At 41.0% G+C, this 26,030-nt stretch overlaps 1 protein-coding gene across 1 annotated transcript in view; it reads left to right on the top strand.

Annotated features, from left to right (window-relative positions):
• Positions 1-13,513: 13,513 nt before the first annotated feature.
• Positions 13,514-26,030, top strand: part of sts (steroid sulfatase (microsomal), isozyme S) — a 42,367-nt gene continuing 29,850 nt past the window's right edge. Inside the window, exons 1-2 of the mRNA XM_075478102.1 lie at positions 13,514-13,602; positions 19,092-19,267. Of these exons, the coding sequence (XP_075334217.1) occupies positions 19,107-19,267 (161 nt within the window). The 5' untranslated portion in view covers positions 13,514-13,602; positions 19,092-19,106. The remainder of the gene's footprint in view (positions 13,603-19,091; positions 19,268-26,030) is intronic.

The following is a 26,030-nucleotide window of genomic DNA, read 5'->3' on the forward strand; positions in this document are numbered from 1 at the left end:
CTTGTATGAGATGGAAACTGAAAGAACAATGAAGAAATGAAAGCTGCAAGGAACGAGCCTGTGCGCACGTTGGGGTACTTGTTGGACACCGTTAACTCGTTATTATTTTGAAAATTTCTAGGGGGCGCCACTGAGCCATTTAGATCCGCCCACACACGATACCCTTTACATACGTACCAGGTCGTCAGGGTTTTTTAAGTATCGTAGGGGGCACTAGAGAGTCAATAAGCGACTCACCACTACAACCGACACCTCATTTTTTTATCTTGGAAATTCATTTATCGACCTTTAAATGCTTGCCAAACGTTCTTGAATTCACACCGTTCTGGGTATTCAGCTAACGGGCGTCTCAGATAGAACAGATCATCTGTTACAGGATGCGTTCCAGTCGTTCACTCCAGTTGTTGTCAGTGACGATAAACTGTGCTATCTGTCCTGAAAAGAGACGGAGATCCCGCGTCAGATAGAGGAGTGACTCACCCTCCAACAGCACACGCACAGGCTTAATTACACCGCAGAGACAGAACCGTGATGGAAACCAGAGGCATGGGCAGCAGCTGTAACTGGATAAAGGTAACACGCTGTGAACGGATGTCGACCTCTGTCACTCTGCTTTCCCTCCTCATCAATAAATCACTCAGTGACAGCAGGACAAACCTCTGCTGGTGATTTGCATGTCCTTCAGGTGATCCAGATGGGGAGCTGCATTCGCTCAGAGCTGGGATGACAAAGACAAAAAAGTTCTGCGGGCCTCAGGACGTGCAGCTTTTGGCCGTTCGGTATCATGGACTAATCTGCGGGTGCAGAAAGCAGCTCTTCACCCTGGGCTTGGTTTTCTTGCTTCATTCATTTGGAGATGGACACCGATTCCACTGCATTTCTGGGTTTTTAAATTCTGTTTTGAAATACGTAAAATCACCAAATTATTGAGTCGATCTTCGCTAAATTACAAACCTCGAACCGTTTCTAACCAGTATGCGTCCTGCAAAAGAGACGAATGAAGGTTTATGTCCTTGTTTGCTCTCGAGCTCTTCATCATTGCACATAAGTCCCTAAGATGTTGGCATCCAAGGCACTGCATTGAAGTGGTTTGCGTTTTACTAGTCCAGTAAAACCTTCTCCGTTATGGTTGGTGACCTTTCCTCTTCCAGTGCTCCTCTCTTCTGTGGAGTCCCTCAAGGATCTATTCTTGGCCCTATCCTCTTCTCTTCTACCACTCGGGTCAATTATAGCCAGGCACAACCTTTCTTTCCACTGTTATGCAGACGATTTACAAATGTATCTACCATTGAAGCCAAATAGTAACAGTGCACAATGTTCTTCGTTTAATTGTATTGCTGATATTAAGCAGTGGTTGGCCCAAAATTTTCTTCATTTAAATGATGACAGAATTGAATGCATTGTGTTTGGGGACACTGTGACGGCTGGCTTTGGCACCTAGTCTTCAAAGCTTAGTTCAACCGTCAGAAATCTGGGAGTGACCTTTGACCTTTGATCTGAGGTTGGACAAACAAATGAACAATGTCGTCAGGACTAGTTTTTTCCAGTTGCGTCTCCTGGCCAAAGTTAAAATGTGTTTTAAGTTGTCATGACCTTGAGAAAGCCACTCATGCCCTAATGAGTTCAAGGTCAGACTATTGCAATGCTCTTTATGTTGGCGTCTCCCAGTCTTCTCTCAGCCGCCTTCAGCTGGTGCAGAACGCTGCTGCCCATCTTTTAACCATCACCAACAGACGTGTGCACATCACTCCTGTTCTTAACTCCCTCCATTGGCTTCCTGTCCTTTATAGAACTGATTTTAAACTTTTAATGTTTGTTTTTAAAGCTCTTAACGGCCTCGCCCCATCGTATTTATCTGAGCGTTTAACAGTACACAATCCTGGTAGAGCTCTGAGGCCAACAGATCAGTTTCTGCTGGAAGTGCCCAGGTCAGAATACAAACCCTGGGGTGACCGAGCCTTTTCCCAAAGCTGCCCCCAGGCTCTGGAATAAGCCCCCCGTCCAGCTGCGTCTTATTTCTGACACGGGCCTCTTCAAATCCAGGCTAAAAACCTACTTATTTAGGATGGCTTTTATTACCCAGTAGTATGATGACACTTTTGTCTTATTTTGTCTTATTCGATTTTGTTGTATTTTATTGCTTTCACTGTTCTTTTATTGTTTTTATTTGTTTTCACTAGGGCTGGGCAACGATTCAAATCTTTAATCTAATTAATCACATAATTTCCCTGATTAATCACGATTAATCGCATTTGTACGCAAATTCCAAAAATGAATCCAAAAGTAGTGTATAGCTTTTAGCATTTAGCTTTATTTTAAATGTGCTGCCATATGAATGAAAGTACCATAACATTTGTTGTGCAAACACACTTTTAACATCAGCATCTTTCTGTAGTTTTTATGTAGAAGCCTTGCTCCACTGTCTGTTTCCTTGAATGACTTGCTGCTATCAGTTGTGTGTTTTGCCTTTAAGTGATATTTTAGACTGGAACTACTATGCTGAGAAGACAATTCAACTTGGCTGTGTTTACAGATGACTTTGGTTCTGTCGACTCCGCCGTCTGGAAGAACTTTAAAATGAAAATGGCCGAGTAAAAGTTCCGTACCCTTCTCCACGTTTGGTGGATCCGCCGATTACTTTCTTTTCTGGTTCCACAGCAGACGGCAACAGACTTTTACAAAATAAAAGCCTGTGAGCAACAGACTTTTACAATAATAAAATAAATAATAAAACAGGGGTGGTCCGTGGCGTAGTGGGTTGAGCAGGCGCCCCATGTACAGAGGCTATAGTCCTCGCTGCAGCTGGCCCCGGTTCGAGTACTGCATCGGACGGCCCTGTGCTGTCTGTAGTTCCCCCTCTCTCTGCTTCCTGTCTCTCTGAACTATCCATTAAAGGCACAAAAGCCCCCCAAAAAATGTTTGTAATTTTTTTTGTAATTTAAAAAAAACAAACCTGCATAAATGCGCGATAAATATTTATTGACGTTAAATAATTAACGAGTTAACGCGATAATAACGAGTTAACTCGCTCAGCTCTAGGTTTTAGTTCTTCTTCTCTTTATTTATTACCTACTGTAAAGCACTTTGGTACACCGTAAGGATTGTCTGTAAAGGGCTGTATAAATAAAGTACATTTACATTTAAGATGTGAGGAAACACACAAGTTAAAGTGGCACTCAGCACCTCACGTCCCATCCTCTGTGTTAGCTGATGTGTAAAGCAGTTGGAGCTCGTCCACAGAGGCCGATCACATGCACTGTAAGATTGACTGAAAATAACACCCCGTGGTTCTGTGTTTTAATCCTATGAAGATACAGACAAAAGCGTTGATTTATCTTTAGGATTGATCCAACATGGTTTCCAGTCTCTTGGATCCGCTGAATTATCCAACATTAGGAGAGCAAAGAGCTCCAGGATAATACAATGTTTCGGAAAAGTAGGCACGATTTGTTCTTTTCTACTAGATGAATCTGATAACTCCCGGTTTAAAAAATACACTTGTCTCTGGAAAAGCCTTTCAGACTATGATGAAAACAAACAAGCAAACAACACATGTGCAGAAGATGGAATATTATCATTACATTTCATGTCATTGTGTATTTTACACTGATCTGAGCAGCTTATGCAGAATCCAGGTTTAAAAGTTGTGATGTACCTTAGTTTCTGTGTAATATGTTGTCATGCACAGTAACCAAATGTATGCTATCCTCCCTTTAAGGACACCTACAACTAAAAAAAAAGGTCTTTACACAGACAAAAGCTAAGAATTTCCTTCTTTCAGTTACAGTATATGTGTAAATACGTAGATGAACGTAATAAATCCAAAGTGTGAGCACAGCATTAAACAGGGACAGCGAATGATCCAATTTAAATCCCTCCCTGCAGATGAAGTAGGAACCTGACACGCTGTCACAATGAGTTGAATTCTGCAGCTACACCGAGTGCATCAGAACTGTCAGGAGGGAAGAGACAGCTGCTGCAAAATGCTAATTCTGTGTTCTCCGAAAGGCCTGTGAATTACTAACTATCCACCTCATTCGGCCTCACTTTGGCCAAACTGGTGAGGTTTGTGTCAGAGCCGGCTCACGTCGCAGAGCTTCACATTATTAGGACTAATACACATCAAGTTCTACACTGGTATAATTAATGTCTGCCTCTGCCTTCAGATGAGCCATGCAGGATGCACGGCTGTAATGTAGTTGTGCTTTTGGCCAGTGGTCTCTTCTTTCTTTTCAAAGTCTTTTTATCGTTTTTTAAGCAGGTATTGACAGATGTACAGGATAGTCTTTAAAGGTAGTGAGGTGTCCGAGGCTCAGTGGATAAAATGGAGAAAAAGGCCTCTGGGAGGTCATTGAGTACATAACTGCTGGGCGCGTCCCCGTACCAGTCACGGAGTACATAGGTTTCAAGTAAGCAGTTAGCAGAACCTAATACGGAAAGATTTGAAGGAAAAGGCATTCCAAAGCTATACCGTATGTATACACTATCTCTTGGCTAGATGCCTGGACAAGACACTAGCCTTGAAATGCTCCCTTTAAAAGCATGTCCCCCCCCTGAAAAGGCAGAGTGTGCCAGCGGCTAATTGAGACACACATTTATCCAGATTGATGCATCTTTTCTGTAAATTCGAGACGGACCTGATGACAGAAATAAAGATTTCTATGTTCGACTAAGTCCGTGTCAGCAGAGTTCTTCACCACTCATCTCTACATCGGCTCGGCGACCTTCCCTCCTATTTACTACAGTAGGAACAATGTTGCGTATTTAAACCCAGCCCTCCCCCACGCAAAAAACAAACAAACAGACAAACAAGCAAATAAATAAACAAACAAACAGAAAAGTATAATACACATGTGTGTATATATGTAAGTAATACAGTACTAGTACACAAAAGACTGAAGAGTGGCATAAACACACACTACAAGAACACAGCAAGGCAGCTGCTATAAGGCACCACAGTTCTATTTTTGGTAGCCTGGTCTGTGCGTCTTGATAAGTACTGAAACGTCAAGGGCAGCGTTGGATCTACCAGGGGTCAATTATTACATCAGGTCTTTGAAAATAGGCAAGAAGCCTACCAAGTCCCCATATCCTATAAAACTTTTGTTCTGACTTACGAATAGAGTATCGTATCTTTTCTAGCTTTAGGCAAGACACGAGGTCCTCTAACCTTTGGGAGTGTGTGGGAAGGGGAGCTCCTTTCCACCTGAGCAAAATTGACCTGCGGGCCAGAAGTGCAAACGATAGGGCAGCACTGCTGGTTTTAGGCGGTCCCCCCTCTTTCATAACACCAAAAAGGGCCAAAGTGGATCAGGTTCTATGGCAGTGTCTAGGGTCAGTGAGAGGGTCCGAAATACACTTCTCCAGAACTTTTAATGGCTGGGACACGTCTAGAACATATGGGTTAATGAAGAATTTGGACTTTGACATTTGGGACCGACATCTGGGAACATCTTGGATAGTCTCAATTTGGACCAACTTAAAGGAGAAGTTGTTTGTGGTCTGTGAGAACTGTGAGAACTGCTGGCTGTGAATGTCAGTGCTCGGATTCATAGTCTCCAGATCTGCTCAGAGTGTCCTTTCTGTCCCAGATCCACACCTACAGACCAACATTACACTGATGATGGGTTTTAGTTTGTTAGTTAGTTTCTGACTTTCGTCAGTGATGCCCTGTAGGTAATTAATCATTTTACTGAATATTAATAACTGTCCCTGGGCAATTAATATTTCCTAATAACTAATCAAGTTCCTGCTGGATCCCCAGCGGTAACTACCCCCCTGATGTGCAGCTGAACATTTTGCTCTTTTCTGTTCTATCATACATCACTGAAGACTTACTCCTCTGAATGAGTTAGCTCTGTCTGTCTGTCATTATTTGTAGATTTTCTCTTTTTATTTTCTTGTTCCGTTATTACCTGTTTTGTACGCTTTATACAGGAAAAGTACAGACAAGAGCCGTCAGTTGTGTTTGTTCCACAGGCAGTCCTCTGTCTTTAATAACAGGCTTTTAATATTTCTTTTTACAATATTAAACATAATATCCACCAATACACAACTTCACAAATTAACAGACATATTACTGTTAGGTTATTGTAAACGAAACAAAAGATATTCCACCAGTGCTACAGCACTGTTTCTACAGGTTGCTCAACATAGCTTTCTTATTCAACTGTATGCCTGGACACTTTTACAGCCTTTTTACCTAATGATGCAGACTTCCCAGTAACAAACATCAGTCTTTTAACTATACAACAATATAAGATTTAACGTTTTTACCTTCTCAACAACATACAATGAATTAAAGATTTTATAATAAATCAAATTAATGAAATGAAATAGAAATGCTCAGGAGCTCTATGCAACCAAATGACAATGGCTGTGTTCGAAACCGCATACTTCTCCTACTACTCCTACTAACTTTTTGAGTTAGTATGCACGTTTGAGTCAGCGAGAAGTTCCCGGATGCATACTAGATTCGCCTAAATGTTGGGTATGCATCATGAGGTTACTACCCATACTCAAACTACCCAAGATGCAACGTAACGTGACGTCGCCGATCATCATTTCCTGTCAAAACGTCAGTTTCAAGCTGGCTACAGCGAGAAACATATAAATAATCCCCATGCAGATTAATTATACATACTCATAGCCAATCTTAACCTGTCCTAACCCCGTGTAACTGTTTAGAATGGACTTACCTTTTCTTTTCTCCTTGTTTTTTATTTTTTATTATCCCTTTTTTTTATCTTGTGCATCTAAGATCTTTCAATGTTTATTTTTCTATAAGAGATAGCCCACACTACAATAATTTATTTTCTTTCAATTTGTACTATATGAGGTGTGAATATGTGAATTAAAAAAAAACAAATACTGTTTACTTTTGAGTATGTCATTGTTCTATCAATGTGACATGTTTAAATAGAAAAAAACTAAATAAAAAAACTAGCTACGAGGGAAGGTTCACTTCCTGTTTTCAAAACAAAAGCACCAATTGTATCGTGATGACTTTCCCTATGATAAAAGGCAACAGGTATTTTATTTTGTGAAATAACCGGAAGTGCGTTGCTCGCTACGGCTAGCTTTAGTGGCCCCGAATTCGTGGGAACAAAATTGTAAATAGCCGGCATTTTGTCAGATTTTCAACACGTTGGGAATCTAAACGACTACTTTCTCGCCTGAAAATGTTTCAAATGTTGCTAAAGTTTACAGAGTTTAGAGCATAAGCGAAATCAGCTTCAGGCCGGCTGATTTCGGCTCGGGCATTGTGGGTAAATGCTTTGCATACTGTCTGATCGATAAGTATGCAGTATGCAGTTGGCAAGTATGTAGTATGTGGTTTCAAACACGGCCAATATCGGCAGCACGGCCGCCATTTTCTTTTACTGTTTCCCACAGTAAAGAAAATTCTAATGCTGTGTCCCTTAAAGTTCTCCTACACTCTATCTTCTATCTCAACTTTATTCCAACAACACCAAAAAGGTTTTGTAAGTCCTTCCGCATATATTGTGATAAATTAACATACACTAACAACCTGTTTTGTCGCCACTTTTGACGATACTCCCCCTTATGGTGGAGTTTGGAAACACACTCTACTAAAAACCCATATAAAACACACATTTAAATCTGGCATTTTGCATAGAAACTCGAACAATTGTGACCAAACATTTGTGGGTGTCACACAGTCTTATGTTGCCGTACATCTTTAGACCATCAGCTGAAACATCTTGAAGGAAAAGCCAGACGGATGCAGTGTTCATCACTCTTTAATTAACGTCTCTGCCACACTGTGTCTGTGATGCCACTGCCGCTCTCTCCTGTTGGATAATGCCTCACAGCAGCCCTAATGTTGCCGGACTTCCGCCGTATCTGTAAAGCTGAGAGAGAAACTGACAGAGGAGGCTGAGTTCATCAGTGCTGGCAGAGGAGCCGGGCCTCTAAGTGAAAGCTTTTAACCTTTGAGTGTCCTTTCACAGTCAAATGAAACAAACATGATGAGCTGGTCAAAATGCCAGCCCCACACAACCTGCTCATTAATCTGACACCGGCTGCCTCCTGTGATATGTGCAGTCAACACCAACACGCCGGCATAAAGCAGAATTAAATGCAAATAACCCGGCCGTGGTCACAGTCAGAGGAAGAAACCAGCGTGGAGAAGAAGGAAGAAAAGATCCTTCCGCCTTATTAAATCTCTGCTTTGTGTTGGCGTTTCTTTGTAACATCTAACTCGCACACTGCTCCTTTGCATGACTGAAAACTAGGGATGCACCGATACCGATACTGGTATCGGGTATGGGGCCAATACTTTTCTAATATACTCGTACTTGTTAAAGTTAACCGATACCATGAACCGATACCAATATATTGCATGAAGACCGCGATCATAGGGTGTCCAAGTCCAAATCCTGGTGTGCCGTGGGATTTTGTGACAACTATATGTTATTATTGCTATATACAACTACACAAAAATATATATATTTTTAATTTACTATATCAGTACCTTGTATGTACTCATTTCATAATACAGAGGAAAACTCTATTCCTAAAAAAATTATTAAAAAAAAAAAAAAAGTCCTCAGAGAACCCATTTTTCGCTGTTAACGCAGTTGCGCAGGTGAGAATTATGAGACTGTGACACATCAAACGCTGAAGGACAACAAGGCTGTGTTCGAAACCGCCTACTTCTCCTACTACTCCCACTACTCCTACTAACTTTAACTTTTTTCAAGTTCCCGAATGCATACTAGATTCGCCGAAATGTTGAGTATGCATCATGTGGTTACTTGTCATACTCAAACTACCCAAGATGCAACGTAACTTGAGGTCGCCGATCGTCATTTGCTGTCAAAACGGCAGTTTCAAGCTAGCTACAACGAGGGTAGGTTCATTTTGTGAAAAACAAAAGCACCAATTGTATCGTAATGGCTTTCCCTATGATAAAAGGCAACGGGTATTTTATTTTGTGAAAATAACTGGAAGTGCGTTGCTCACTGCGGCTAGCTTTAGTAGCGCCGAATTCGTTGGAACAAAATTGTAAATAGCCGGTATTTTGTCAGGTTTTCAACACGTTGGGGATCTAAACGACTACTTTCTCGCCTGAAAATGTTTCAAATGTTGCTAAAGTTGTATATTTACAGAGTTTATAGCTTAAGCAAAATCAGCTTCAGGCCGGCTGATTTCGGCTCGGGTAGGAGCGAAATGCATTGTGGGTAAACGCTCTGCATACTGTCTGATCGAATGAGTATGCAGTATGCAGTATGGAAGTATGCGGTTTAGAACACAGCCATAGTCTAGACCATTCAAATGGCGGCCCGCGGGCCACATGCGGCCCAGAAGCGATACCCGAGTGGCCCAACTTGTGGTTCAGCCAAAAATGCAGAGAAAAACCATGAAAAACACAGTCCGCGACAAGGAGCTCAGAATTCCTACAGTAGATCAGATAGTGAATGCAACACTCCACGTAGCCTAGCAACACACAACCAACCCACAAGGCAGCGCGTCGTTTTGAACAGCATTGCTTCTCTAAATAAATAGAAGTTTTTAACGCACTTTTCGGTGTTCTTATGTCAGATGTGTTTATTTCATTTCAAAAGAGAAAACTTTTTCATCTTTTTGTTTTAATGCCTGGGTTATTTCAGGAGTCAGAGCATTGCAACTACCTCAGTTCATTTAAAAGTTTTGAAATGAGTTTTACAAAAATACGAAGAGGGGAAATGATAAATAAACATCACACGTTATTTCATTATATTTGTATTGGCTTGAGATTTGTCATTACCTCCTCCTTACTGACCCCCTTATAGCCCTGGTCTAGACTAAGATGTGCTGTGTGGGTAAATGTGGAATTTAGTGTTGAAGCGCTTTTAACTTCAAATTCAATTTAACTTAATACTCTAACTGGGAAGAGTTCACCAGCAATAAACATTAATAGAAAAACATCTACAGCAGTAATGATGGATTAATTACTGAAATATTTCCCATCTAACTTGCATGGCTTTTTGAATTTATGAGTTCATAAACTCGTGGAAAATGTGCTTTAGAATTTAAATGCAGTTGGAGGGGAAACATGTTGGCCATAATAAATGACTGGGTTTGGTTCTTGTTCTTGTTAAAATTGGCTTTGTTCTTAGACATTATGAATGAAATAAGTCTCAGTACTTTTCCATATGACCTAAAGTGATCCAGGAGTAGAAAGACAAAACAATTAGGAAAGCCTGGGAAAGCGAGGGCAGATTCACACACACACATTGTTTTGGGCTGATCCAGAGAATATGACGAAGCATGTTGAACCTACTCATGTCCAATCATACTCGGTCGAATGTGAGTCCAACCTATGAGACTATAAATAAACATGATACCCGGAAATCATGGCGCAGTCTGACAGACTTCCTGCGGGAACTCTTTTCCACTGAGCCCAGCGCTGATATGCTTTGACGTGTGACTACAAAAAAACACTTCATTTTCACTTGAATTACTCCGGTCCGTTCTTGAGCTTCCTACTAAAAGAACCGAATCTAACATTCTTATATTACAATACTATAAATATTACTGTTTGTTGTTGTTGTTTTTTTTGACTCAGTCAGTGTTTCACTGGCAGCAGACAACAGCATGTAACATTTGTAACATATAATATTTGACCATACACAAAGCTCTTACTCGTCTCGTTGCTGATGTTTTTGTACGTTTTAACAACACGAAAGAGGCGTAACATGATTTTAAACTCGTGAGAAAATGTGAGAAAATATTTCTGAAGCAGCCGAGTCCAAGAAGAGCCGCATCCGTGGACAGCTGCCCATCGGTCAGGGATTATGTCTGTTCTTCAGCACAGCTTTGCATCCTGACCCCACGATGCTCTAAACGCCCTTTGGGATCGCTCAGCAACACTGCCCCCTGCTGGTGACACTGCTGAAGCCCTCAAATTGACCTTCTTGGACTTCATCTGCATTAGGATAATGAGGGTGATCAGACAAGAAGCGCTTTTCTAATTAAAGACAGAAGAAATACACCAAAAATCTCTATGCAAAAGCACATTGTAGAGATAATGATAATTTAGTAATATAGGAAACAAAAGAGGAATGATCTCTGTTCAGTGCTTTCTTCAGAGGTACTTCCACCATTTAGTTTAGTTTAGAATGATTATTTATAGAAGACTGACTTGGAGATATTGATTAGAGAACAACGCCGTTCTGTATTAGTCATTTTTCATCTCAGATCCAAACAGTGTGATGCTTAAAACCGTCACTGCTCATCCATTAGTGATTCCTCCAACTTTAGTTGCTCCCGTTGAGTTCTCCCCAATTAAAGCAAAGCAGCTCAGAGCTTGTGGTGTTTCACTGAGTGTCAACCAGTTCTGGTCGGCTCTGTTCATGCTGCGTTTCGTGCCTTGGTCTACAGATTTTCCTGAGCCTAACCTGCGGAAGCTCTGTGTGGCGAGCTCACAAGTCGTTTTGTAAGAGAGGATTAATTGTGACACAGAATTTGAAGAGGACTCCAAAGGAGAAAAGACTTTCATTCATCAGATAGTCCAGAGTCTAGAGTTTTAAGAAGTGAAATCTGCAAGGATGTGAGTCGTCAATGCCTCGTTTTTGTGCTTCATGATAGTTCCTCGTGATTGAACTGAAATGTTTCTGTTCTGTTTTTATCTAAACCGAGTCAGTGGCTGTGTTCGAAACCACCTACTACATACTACATACTTCCATACTGCATACTCATCGATCAGACAGTATGCAGAGCGTTTACCCACAATGCATTTTGCTCCTGCCCCAGCCAAAATCAGCCGGCCTGAAGCTGATTTCGCTTAAGCTCTACCTTCTGTAAACTTTAGCAACATTTGAAACATTTTCAGGGGAGAAAGTAGTCGTTTAGATCCCCAACGTGTTGAAAATCTGACAAAATACCGGCTATTTACAAGTTTGTTCCCACGAATTCGGCGCTGCTAAAGCTAGCCGTAGTGAGCAACGCACTTCCGGTTATTTTCACAAAATAAAATACCCGTTGCCTTTTACAATTAATGCTTTTGTTTTGAAAACAGGAAGTGAACCTACCCTCGTTGTAGCTAGCTTGAAATTGCCGTTTTGACAGGAAATGACAATCGGCGACGTCACGTTACGTTGCATCTTAAGTAGTTTGAGTATGAGTAGTGACCTCATGATGCATACCCAACATTTCGGAGAATCTAGTATGCATCCGGGAACTTAAAAAAAAGTTAAAGTTTGTAGGAGTAGTGGGAGTAGTAGGAGAAGTAGGAGAAGTAGGCGGTTTCGAACACAGCCAACGATCTCCTTTTTGGCATGCAAAACCTGTGGAAATATGCATTTTGTTTTGTAACTCATTTATATTACCTTTTCACCTTCTGTAGAACCCGTTTATATAACATTTGATTGGGTGCCAGTGAGTGGATGACAGCTCTTAATGATGACAAGTAAGGTCAAGCACTTAAATGAGCCAAACTCTGGCTGGGCCACAGAAGACTCTCATCTTACCGTATATATATCACACTCAAAACATCTCAAAAGAGACGTGAAGTAGATGGAAAATCTTTTTAGACAAACAAAATATCTCAAAAATGATGCAAAATGATTCCACTTGAACACAGAATGACCCATAGTATAACCAAATGACAAAAGAGGCAAAAAAAAAAGACAAATATGATCCAGAAAATGAACAGAAGTTACAAACATCAGGAAGATCTCTGAACATTACAGACGCTTTTGGATGTTGTCTGTTTTGTAGCTGTGTCACGGGTTCTGAACACTTGGAGCAAAGATGGTCAGCTGACAAATGACAAAGGTTGCTCACCCAAACTCTTTATTTTGTTGTAGGAGCTATTTGTAAAGTTAGTTTTTGTTTTTTGGTTCTAGTTGTAAATCTAATTTGCTTATTATATTTTTGTAATTGGGTCACACTGGGCACCTGGAGTCCCAGCATGCACCTGGGTGGGCCAATGTTTGGTTTTCTTTGTTCTTTTGTTTGTTTTATTGTTTTGAAATAAATCGTCAGAAAACGCAAGAATTCATTTTGGATATTCATCTTCTTTTGCCTGCGTTAAACCACATCCCCCATGGTGCATCAGTGGCCTTTTGATTGTGTTTGGTTTAAGTTTAATTTTTCTTTTAATGGACAAATGGTCACTACAATTGGATTTGGATTTATCGACGTTGCAGGAGTCTTCTTGGCTGATTTTACAGATGTTTTAGCATCTATTATCAAAATGGAGAATCAAATATCATAATTTGCTGTACTGACTCCATTGACTCTTTTAAAACTCAGCTGAAGACATTTTCACACAGAAAAGCTTTTAATTATTTAATTTGGTGTTTTATTTTAATTTAGTTTTATTTTATCTGTGAGGTGCTATCGAAATAAAATGTACTTAGTTTTCATACCTGCCTTCAGGTGGACATTAAAACCCATCTCTGTCCTGTAATCTGAGACTCGGATGTTTTTTTCTGTTCCATCTCTGACGCGTCTGTGCGGTTTTATTTTGAAACTCCAAACCGGAAGCGCAGGTCTGTTCGAAGGTTATTCGGCCGAGCGTGAATACAGTCGGCGGATCCCGGCTCAGCAGGGGCAAACACCGACTCCTGCACACCAGAGGAGGACTCGTTGGTGAGTTAAAGGAAGAGTTTTAACCTGAAAGCTTTACACAGAAGCGTTTCCTGCTCCGTTCTGCTACTTCCTGCTTCTCCTGCTTCCGTTTGCTCTGGAGCCTTTATCATGAGGACTGAGGCTTGTCACAAACAAGAAGAGTCTCCAATGGAAGCAGGTTTCATTTTATTTTTTTTTTATTTTATTGTTTGAAGTGTGGAGGAACCACTCAAGCCTCGGTTTAAACTGGTTCTCCTGACACTGGAGTCAGGCTGGACTAGGTTTGCCAACTCCCTGAAAAAAAAAAAAGGGACACCTCATAAGGGCAGGTGTTGTGCCGAGAAGTGCATGCCTGCCGAGAAATGCATCCCCCATTCGCGGGAGCGCGCGTAAACAGTTTCAGGCGTGTGGATTATTACATTTTTCCAATAAAGTTACAGTGATGATATTGAGCTGACAATGGTTTTTCATTCGTTTATCTTTTTTCTTCATGTAGATGATGAATACATGTACAGTACACTTATGATAATCCCACAATTGTACAGTTTAGAGCATCTCTTTCACCTATTATTATATTATTGTACACATATTCCAAAGTAAGGGCCGTGACTATCACTTTTGAAGTAAGCCAGAAAGCCGGTTGGAGACATTTTCTATGAATATCAATCTTTACTCAGTGTAGCCCAGATACAATAATCCAAAAATGAACCTAGAACTATGAAATTTGACTATTTTAATTTAATTTTAGAGACAATTTTGGACTTGTTGAAATTCACATCTGTTAATTTAATCGGGTAAACAAATTCTAATGAAGTTATTCCATTCCAGACTCTCTTTAAAGCAGGGGACAAGCAGGGGATGCATTTCTCAGCAGGCATACACCTTTCGGCATAACACCGGCCGACCCGATTTCCTTCCCCCTTCCTGGCTTGGTGAATTGTTTAGCCCCTTTTTTTTATGAGTGAAAATATTTTTTAAACTATTTGACTCGAACCTGAATTGAATTAGATGCATATTTTTTGAGTGACATGAACACACGTGAAACAAATTATTATCCAGCAATTCACTTTAGTACAAAATACCAAAATTAACTGAATAAAATAAGTACCTTTCTTTTTTTTCTTTTTTTAATCAATATTTTATTCATTTTCAAATAGACACAGAACAGAGAACATACATGACAACAGAGGCAAGTAAAAATAAAGTGACATAAAGTCAACAACACATGGAAAGAGACAAAAGACAAGTAATAATAATAATAAAAAAAATTAAAATAAATAAATAAATACAGAAATAAATAGATAAGCAGAAATAAAACAAGCAAAAATAGCAATACTATAATGGACCTTTCATGGGAAGTTCTAAGAGAGTTTACAATTCAGACATTATACATGGAACAGGGACTGTGCAGCCGTATAAGTATCTTTCTTAAAGGAGAAGTTAATTATTTTATTTTTTTTAAACCTGGACCTTATTTCTGGCGTAAAATACATTCATCTACTCACCGATAACAGTTTGGTGAAAGTCGACGTCCTTCGGAAGATATTTAGATCACTGTAGATCCGTTTATATCCGTTTATTATCTGTCTTTATTTCACCGATACGTTAAGACCAATGAATGAATGAACGCGTACTATTGCACTGTTAGCTCAGAGCTGCCGTGTTGTTGTTATTTTGTAGCAGAGTGGTGCAAAAAGTCTACATTAAGTGGTTTCAGAGAGTTACATGGTTCTGTAAAAGCATTCATAAAACAATACAAATATTCAAATAAAAAAAAGTTTTTTTTAAAAACTTAAAAATACAAATAAAACAGTACTGATATTAGAAAACGTACTTCGTACTTTTGAATTTTTAAAAGTAAGTTCTTCAGTATTTTAACTTGAGTAAAATTTTGAACTTGTAGTTGAGTAAGATTTGACCATGAGTATCAATACTTTAACTCAAGTAAAGAGAGAAGTCAACCCGGCGCTCAGGTGTATCACAAACCGTCCAAAGTGGTGCTCTTGGGGTAGGGAAATCCACGATCAGAAAAGAAATAAGTCCCAGGCACTCAAAAGTAGAACAGGAAGAAGGTATTAAATAAAAAGCCTTTAATGACTTTGGCTAATCATTAGCCATCATTAAATTTATTTAATACCTTCTTCCTGTTCTACTTTTGAGTGCCTGGGACTTATTTCATTACTTTAACTCAAGTACTGGAGTTGAGTACTTTGTCCATCACTGCTTAAAGCAGTGTCTGCTTACTGTCACCCATGCGTGCTGCCTTGTTGTCTTCCGCCATCTTTTCCGCGAGCAACAGTACCTCCTCGACCAATGAGCTGACAACGTATTCTCGGGTGTGACAATGCTTTCAGCTCAATGGTCACAGAGCAGGACAGGGCCTGGGAACAAGTTTACCGTACATTTTCATTTAAAGCCCCGTTATTCATTTCTATTGGCATGATACTGACTATTTTTAGACTCTCACAGTAATACGGGACAAAGTGCGTCCCTTTTTAGCTCAATACGGGACAGGTGCTGTTGTTTCTAAATACGGTACGATTCCGTTTTTCAAGGGACGGTTGGCAACCCTAGGCTGGACTCACTCCCAGGACCAGCACTCACTTTCTGACATGAGGTGCAAAATACATATCTGAGCTGTAACTTGTTTATTTAGGAGAAACAATACAGTTATTTTACGTTCTAATTCCTGCAGGTTCTCCCCGGGTCCTCCAGCTTCCTCCCACCATCCAAAAACATACATATCAGGTTAACTGGTGTCACGTTCAAAGGTCTTTCTTAGGGCTGGGCAACGATTACAATTTTAATCTAATTAATCACACGATTTCCCTGATTAATCACGATTAGTCGCATTTGTACGCAAAATCCCAAAATTAATCCAAAAGTAGTGTATAGCTTTTAGCATTTAGTTTTATTTTAAATGTGCTGCTATATGAATGAAAGTGCCATAACATTTATTGTGCAAACACACTTTTAACATCAGCATCTTTCTGTAGTTTTTATGTAGAAGCCTCGCTCCACTGTCTGTTTCCTTGAATGACTTGCTGCTATCAGTTGTGTGTTTTGCCTTTAAGTGATATTTTAGACTGGAACTACTACGCTGAGAAGACAATTCAACTTGGCAGTGTTTACAGATGACTTTGGTTCTGTCGACTCCGCCGTCTGGAAGAACTTTAAAATGAAAATGGCCGAGTAAAAGTTCCGTACCCTTCTCCATGTTTGGTGGATCCGGCGATTACTTTCTTTTCCTGTTCTGCAGCAGACAGCAGCAGACTTTTACAAAATAAAAGCCTGTGAGCAACAGACTAACAATAATGAAAAAAAAATAATAAAACAGGGGTGGTCTATGGTGTAGTGGGTTGAGCGGGCGGCCCATGTACAAGAGGCTATAGTCCTCGCTGCAGCTGGTTTGAGCCCCGTATCGGACGGCCCTGTGCTGCGTGTCGTTCCCCCTCTCTCTGCCCCCTGCTTCCTGTCTCTCTGAACTTTCCTATCCATTAAAGGCACAAAAGCCCCCCCAAAAAAAATTGTTTTTTAAATAAAAAAATAAAACCTGCGTTAATGAGCGATAAAATATTTATTGGCGTTAAATAATTAACAAGTTAACGCGATAATAACAAGTTAACTCGTCCATTTTTATTAACAAAAATTGACAAAACAAGATTATTTTTTATTTTCTGGACAACATCCACCCATGACATAACACATAACCCTGCCCAAAAATGGACAGACACACACAACTACAAATAAAAATTATCACCAACCATATTTAGAAAATGTAAATATGTGTCATATAGGTGAACAATAACAAAGAAACAAGACAGTAGAAAAAAGTAAATACATTTTTTTTTAAATTCTGAAGATGTGGGAGGGGGGGCGTACTCAGATATTATTGTTGTGGGGCACCATATTTTGTAAAATTTATTCTCAGATCCCCGAATAGTGTGTCTGATCTTCTCAATAATCGTACAGGACATCATGTCTTTGAGCCAATGTGAATAGGAAGGAGGAGCTGGATCCTTCCACTTAAGTGCGATAGCTCGTCGAGCTAATAAATAGCTAAAAAGTAGCTAATAAATCGCTAAAAAGTCGAGCAAATAAAGAGGCAAAGGCCAGAAAGTTGTGGATAGTTTTAGGGAGATTCAAATCTGGAGCATTACCAAAAATACCGGTCAAGGGATTGGGCTCAATTTGGTGATGGAGGGTCTCTGATAGCGTGTGGAAGACTGATGTCCAAAAGCTACCTAAAGAGGGACATGTCCAATGCATGTGATCGTGTGAGGCTCCACCCCCTTCCATCCATTTTTCTATACCCGCTTTATCCAACTGTAGGGTCGCGAGGGGGCTGTCATTGGGCGACACACAATGGATCACCAGTTAACCCAACATGCATGCTTTTTGGATGGTGGGAGGAAGCCGGAGAGAAGCCACGCATACACGGGGAGAACCGGCCGGGAATCGACCCTTAAATTGGATTTAGCGCGTATAGATCATACCTCATGGAACCTTTTACGTTGATTGATCCTGACGCATTGGCAGACACACCATTACATTTGCTTCCTATCCAATAAACGCTCTAATCATAATGAATTCAAAATGAATCACAGACGTGAACTGATAGACAGAAGGGCTTCAACAGCAGAATAAACCAAAGTAACTGTGGACAGCGGCGTCAATTCAGCCCAAGCTAAGGTATGGCAAGGTCACTATAGTCACATGACTACAGTATCAATCAGTAAATATACATGCCCAGCAAATAATCACCACAAAAGTCTGCTATGTAGCTTATCTGTGTGCAAAGGCAGTCTCACTCACATAGCCGCTAACATAACAATGGACTCGTCTCCGTCTCCCTGTTAGCATTAGCATTAGCGGCGGAGGTGCTGAAGTGGACAGCCTCGTTAACAGCCTGAATCCCGTCTTCACTACCTGGTCCTCCTTCCTCCGCCGCTGGGGCAACATTGGACCCATCATCACCTGCCCTTTTTTTGGTGATAAATAAATCAATCAATAAATAAAATTTTCTACTTTCTTTTCATATTTTACATTAATTAGCAAACAACAAATCCCGCTAATAACATCAGCTTTGACCTCCAGGTTTCGTCATCTCGTGGGAGGGAGGGGGGCGCTGGGAGATACCACATTTCAAAAGGGGATACAAGTGTTGGGGAAGATGATACTTAGATAAATTGATTGTGTTGTTCAGAATTTCATTTGTAGTTCATTTATATGTATTAAATAATAGAATAATCAATACAAATTGACACAGACTAATTCCATAAATTAATTTAAAAAGAAAAAACGAACATTTACATTTTCCCCTGGAGACAAGGTGTGGCAGCTGCCATATACCCAAATGACGCCCATGACTGTGGAACACAGTTTTTTCTATTATTTTCGTAGACAAATAGTCACTACAGTCACCTTGAATGAGTTAACCTGACCTCACACGGTCAGCACAGGACTCAGTTTGCAGATGCTAGCGGCAGCTGTACTTGTGTCTTCTTTAGAGTCTGCACGACACCATGAAGCCCTCCCCGCTGCCGCTGCCGCTGCCGGTGCTGCTGCTGCTTATGGAGGTCAGCTATGTGCTTCTCCAGGAAAACAACAAGCCCAATTTCGTCCTGATGATGGTGGATGATCTGGGAATCGGAGATCTGGGCTGTTACGGCAATAAAACCCTGAGGTATAAACATGGCCGTGCTCTCACTTTGCTTAAGGACATTCAGAGGGAGAAGTTGTTCTGGCTGCTGCGTCAGAGCTCTGACCTCTGATCAGTATCGGCTCATTTACATCAGGTTTCATTTGGCTAATCGGCAGTGATGCCTGCTGATGATAACCAAGGAATGGAAGTTTTTTCTTTTATTTTGATGATTCAGAAATGGAGGCAGGCTTTCATCTTTATTTCAATCGAGAACATCTCTGGTTGGATCTCGTTGTTACACAGAAAGACTTTGAACTGTGCAGCATGCGGCAGATCCTGAGCTCCTCTGATGGTGGTGGGGCGGATTAACCTCTCGCTCCTTTAGAAGCATGAGGAATACACTTAGTTTTTGTATGGGACACCATCGTGCAGTGAAAAGTGTTGCTTTGAAAAGACCCAAACTAAACGGACGGAGCACGCCCGGAATACAGATGTGTACCTGTGCAGCACATCCCAGGCAGGAATAGATGGCAGTGTTGCCTCATGCTCAGGCCTTCTATTCCAAATCCAATCCCAGCAGGAGAGAACTAATCCGCTTTCAAGGTTCAAACAGAATCGCACGATAGAACTGCTGCAATCTTTAATTGAGTTATTAAAAATGAAAACATCCACCTGCATTTCTTTTTCTCCAATTACTGAAGAGACACTTTAAGCATTCGGCTGATGAGAAGAGTCCAGCAGCAGGTGACTCTTCTCATCGTTAGAACCCATCTTTTCCTCTGCTCGGTTCACAGATAAAACACTTCCCTTTCGCTTCATGATGCCATCCTTTCCTCCAGCTACACGGCTGCTTTTATAAAAATAATCTGATGTCAGCGTCTGTGTTTCCAGCTCGCTTTGCTGTCCAAAAATGTTCTGTTTTTAGTTTTTAGAGCAGCAGATGAGTATTAAGCAGTGTTCGAATTACGGGGGGTACCGGGGGGGTCTGACCCCCCCGATTGAGACTTGATACCTCCCAAATGGGACTAAATTACACTTTTGGGGGGTACTGAAAAAATGTATCTATTATTAAAATCAGGTGTTGAAAATGTCTTGTTACTTAGTATTTTTCAGTGTGTACTATGAATAACCAAATAAAATGCGTTTTGGAACACCCCTTCAATGGACTGTACCACCAGCGGGCGTTTCGCATGTTCGCAGGCAGCTCGCGCATAGCCTCATCGGCAGCACTGAGATGCATGGTTTTGATGCCCATTAAAATGATGTTTGAGATGCGAGCGCGTGGAATTAAGGTGTCAAGGTGGAGGTTTCCCGTGATTTGTTAAATGAAACTAACAAATCAGACTAATATTATTTCAACTTTAAAGCACTGAACTTACAAACACTCAAGACAGGTGACCGCCCTTCCCTTTCTCCCATGAGAAAAAAGTTAGCCTAGGACTACATCAGAGGAATTCCATCGAGTCAACATGCACAAGTAGTCTCAGTTCAAAGACAGAGGCGGACTGCTCTAATCCAGAATACACCAACCAACATACTTGATGTCAGAAAATAAAGTACAAGGCTTATCATGTGTTTAAAGCACAATTGGAATAATAGCATTTAACTAAGTAAGAAAAGGGGAAATGGATAGTGTGACTCCACCAAGCAAGAAGCAAGGATAGCTGTGTCTAGCAAGGAGGCAAAAAGGATAGCATGCCCACAAAGAGGTAGGGAAAATGGGATTCCTTACCATATGTCCGCCGTGACAAATATAGGATTAATCATAATTTTGACTGTGTTTGAAGCCATTTCATGTAGCAGCTAGCAGTATACCATGACTACTAGCACCACGGGGCTGTCTGATAGCACTTTTTAATCTCAAGAAAAGCGCACACTGTTTACAGCGGACATTACAAGCTATGTTGAATTTGGCAGTTGTAGTCTGATAATTTATAGCTTGATTCTGTATGCGTCATTGGGTTCACTTTGCTGATTGACATTTCTTGATTGCGTCTCATGGGCACTACATAATGTAGGCTAGTTGCTAGTTTGCTAGTGGGCTTTTGGTAAGCCATACAGCTGTTTGAAGTTGGGTTGTTGCTAGGTTTAATATTTATGTATTATTCTGCATGTGTTGGTTCTGCTGCTGTGCTTGTTGCTAACTGGAAAGTTAGCAACGTCCTGCTGCAGCAACGTGTGTGAGACAAACTTTGGCTAGGTGGTTGAACTTGACAATGCTGCGTGCAGAGTTGAGCTGAATACACCTGCGCAGCGCGGATTTTGCAGGGTTGCCAGATGATTTCCAAACATGCTCAAACCCCGCCTGGAGGCACTAAATCTAAACTAAACCAGTCTAAACTGAATTCTATTTATTTCTATGGCCATAGAGCCATATACAGATACAGAAAAACTCGCCCAATACCCATTTTTACCCGCAGACGGTCATCCAAAACAGCCCAATCTGGCAACACGGAGTTTACGGAGACGAGTGTTTTGATGTGATCTTCCCGCGAACGTGGTCACTTGATTCATCTGAGGCTCTAGCAGGGAGTTTGCAAATGATAACGTATTGTTGTGTTTGCATATCATGATATTATCATGATTTTTTTTTTTTGGGGGGGGGGGTGACGTCATCAATTGATCCGCAAAAAGTCCGACCCCCCCGAAGCCCGGTGGATAATTCGAACACTGGTATTAAGCAGTGGTTGCGCTAGACTTTTTCACTGTCCGTCAGTTTGACGGACAGGATCGTAAAAATTCCGTCATTGTCCATTATTATCCGTCATTTTATTTTAAATGGTAATATACAGGCTTTTAAATGGTAGGCTAATATACATATACAGGCTACAGTGTTTCCCACAGATGTGAAGGCAATGTGTGGTGGTGGGCCACGGGGGGGGGGGGGGGTAAAAAAATAAAAATTCTTCAAAATAATTCCTTCGTTAATAATTGGTCACACAGAACTTTATTGTATTAACCCATAAGAGCACAGACCCATTTCTACTTAAATGAAAATTAAAGGGGTTATAAGACAGACTAAATAGACCACATAGAACCCATTTCAGAATTTTTTTTCCAGAATACCACCCCCCCACTGTCAGAGATCTGTAATGTGACATATATGTCACATTGGGACTTAAGAACCTGGATAATTTCTCCATCAAGGAAAATTATGGGGGACGTAAGGATGTGTGACACCTGTGTCACGGTGGGTGACACAGTTGCGGCTTATCTGCAGATTTTCACATCTGCATTGTAAACAAATTAATAACATAGCTAATTACATTGGTCGGACTGTTCAGCTGTTTCAGACTGATACCTCCGGTTTAGGATGGTCCTCATCCTCAACACGCACGTCTCTCTGTCAATCGCGGCAAATATTTTTCAATACTCATCTGGATTGAAGCAGCAAACATTCAGTGTAAGAGTTTAAAAAAACTACTTTATTTGATTCACAGCTGCTAGTGTTTAGACCTCGACAACCCAACTACATTATTATTATTTTTTTTTACGACAAACTTTCGACTAGTTAACTTTATAAAGAAGGCGTAATCGCGTGTTTGCAATGGGACGGGACGGGACAACATTGTATTCAAAATATAAAATATTTTATAGGACTTTTTAATGTGTGATTTTATAAAGGTGCACGTGATACCAACCTTTCGTGAATTTCGCCAGCTGTCTTCTTTCGGTTGAGCCAGAGCTATAGAGCTAATCTAACGCGACGCTGAAGCTAGCAAGCTTCCAGGGAAGCGCGGAGAGGAGGGGTTGTGTGTGTGTGTAGGCTATGCGAGAGAGACGCGAGGGACAGAGAGACGGAGGGAGAGCAGCAAGGAAATACAGCTGAACGAATACGAGTATTTTTTTAAATAGCGTTAAAAAAATAATAATAACGAAACGCAATATGTGGCGGCCGGTGTTGAATCTGTGGCGCACCGCCACGAATTAGTCTATGTGTGGGAAACACTGGGCTATATCCTAATGCTTATAATAACTCGTGTTTTATTGACTTATTTTCATTTAAAAAATAATTAACAGAACAAGTGTGTATTATCTAATATTTTTTTTATTTATGCATTTCTTCAGAGATTGACGTTCGGTCACTTGTGAACTCGTTTTTTTCGCTGCTAAAAACATTGCGGCTGTTGGGCATATGAACATGTTATTTTACAACGTAGCCGAACGAAGAAAATTGTAGTGAAAATACGAACAGTCCACTTAGAACAATTGAAGTGAAATATGAACAGTCCACTTAGAATGGTTGCAGTGGTAATCTGGAATTGACCTGTTGTAGCTCAAACCTTCCTTCTGGCCCGCATTGATTTGAATAGGGAGCTCGCTTGTGTGTAATCGAACGCATCAATTGAGACTGCTGCCGAGGCGATTGTCATTAAATTTTGCGTCCTTGCCTCCGACAGACGACTTTTCATTGAGGTTTTAATTTTATTCTGAAGGCTGAACCCACGCTCAGCTGCGACGCTGGAGACTGGAATGACCAGCGCCACTTCAGCCAAAGCTCTGAAGTCGGGAAACATGTCTCCCAATGAAACGATAAGAAGCCGGCAAAAGCCTCTGAACGTGATGACAGCTAATCAATCGCTAATAAATTGCTAATTTATATGCACGAGCTCGCCACCACCAGGTTGGGTGTGAGGTTACCGGTAGGCTGCTTTTATAATTCATCATCTGTCAAAGTTACAGACGGGCAGCTATCAGAACACCCTTGCGCAGCTGGCTACAATGTATCGGCCCACTGAACACCAAAGCTGCGGCTCAGATTGAAAGTTGGTGACGGCAATGAAACTTATGAAGAGTAAGAAAAATGTCATAACTTGCCTATGATTTCAATTGTGTGTTTTATTGTTATTTTTTTTATTATTGGTAATGGTAATGGTCAAATCCGTCAAAATGACGAACGGCCTTCAAATTTCCGTCATAGCTGAAAAAAATCCGTCAATGACAGACAATTGTCGGTTAACGCGAACTCTGGTATTTAGCCTGATTTATGGACGTCGGCGGCCAACATTCCTATCTATCCGTCGAGGCGACGGAGACTCGCGGAGACCGCAAGGGCTGTGATTGGTCAGCTAACAACATAATTTCCGGAATCACTTTTCCCGTTTAGCTCCTACCTCTCAGAACAACAACACCGCCATTTTTGAAAGAGTTTACTGTGTGCCGGTCAACATTTGGTCAGAATTCTTTGCGTTTCAATTTCAACAAGCTCCAACTCCAACAACAGTCTTTCTCTCTCGGTCGCCATCGTTCACTGTGAGGAGTGGAACGGAGCCGGAAGGTGAACAATCAATCAACCACTTTCACCATAGACGTCGCCAGATTGGGTCGTTTAACGTAGCGACGCCTACTGATCGGGAGGTGAACTGCCTTGCGCATCCGACATCCCTACGGAGAACTTCGAAAGGTTTAAAGCCTCTGCATGACCACGGAGTCGGATTGAAGGATAGCGACGGAGAAGCATTCCGAGGCCTTTAGGCAGTCTCTGTGCCCTCGAAGTGCAAAGCAAGAATAAATCTGATTATCAGACATGGTCATTCATTTCCGTCCTTTTCAACACCTTCTGTTTAAGTTCTGCTCTTAAGCCCCGTTTCCACTATGCAGTCCGGTACGGGTTGGTTCAGAACGCTTCGCTTATTTCAGTGTGTTTCAGTGTTACCACAAAAGCGTACCGGGATGCCTTGGTAGTCTTTAGACGTCATAGGTTCCCCCGTGCCAGATAAAGCAAAGCAGCCGAGCCCCCTCCATGTTTCACTGGAGTTATGGTGTTTTTTTTCAGTGTGTCAACACAGAGCTGAAGGCTCCTGTTCTGTCAGCAGTCCAAAGGACGTTTTCACAACAACATGCATGTTGGTGAATTTCAGTTTGTCTTTTTTTTAAAAATGTCTTTAAAAATAAAAATGTCTTTATATCAGTCAATTATGTTATGTCATATAATTAAAAATGTCAAAGATGTTGAGATCAGAAAGTGATGGAGCTTGACCTTGGAGTCTAGCCTGAATGGTTTGTGTATGGCTACCTTGACTCCTGGATGGTGTCCTTGACTCTTTGATGGTTTCCTTGAGTCTTGGATGGTTTCCTTGATTCATGGATGGTTTCCTTGACTCTTGGATGGTTTCCTTGACTCTCGGATGGTTTCCTTGACTCTTGGATGGTTTCCTTGACTCTTGGATGGTTTCCTTGACTCTTGGATGGTTTCCTTGACTCTCGGATGGTTTACTGAACTCTTGGATGGTTACCTTGACTCTCGGATGGTTTCCTTGACTCTCGGATGGTTTCCTTGACTCTTGGATGGTTACCTTGACTCTCGGATGGTTTCCTTGACTCTTATATGGTTTCCTTGACTCTCGGATGGTTTCCTTGACTCATTGATGGTTTCCTTGACTCTTTGATAGTTACCTTGACCCTTATATGGTTTCCTTGACTCTCGGATGGTTTCCTTGACTCTTGGATGCAGGGGTGGAGCAGTGATTTTAAATGTGGGGGTGTTACAGGGGGGGCACATGAGCACCACATCGAGCCCATAGACACCACGCTGAAGTTGGCATCCGATTCGCAAATTAAATGGATGGGCATAAAGGGCCATTTCACTGCATTTTGATCGCCCTAAACTAGGTCCTGTATGGAAACTACAATAGTTAGACTGCTCAAATCTGGATGGAATTATTCTAAAGAGGCTATAGATTCATTAAAGCCTTGTTTGGGATTTGTGAAACCTTTTTCTGATTTGTAAAAATGCAGAACAGGGCCATTTTACTGCTTTTTTTTTTGTATTTTCATCACCCTAAACTAGATCCTGTATGGAAAC

The sequence above is a fragment of the Odontesthes bonariensis genome, chromosome 11 (assembly GCF_027942865.1).
Source record: "Odontesthes bonariensis isolate fOdoBon6 chromosome 11, fOdoBon6.hap1, whole genome shotgun sequence".
NCBI classification, from domain to species: Eukaryota; Metazoa; Chordata; class Actinopteri; order Atheriniformes; family Atherinopsidae; genus Odontesthes; species Odontesthes bonariensis.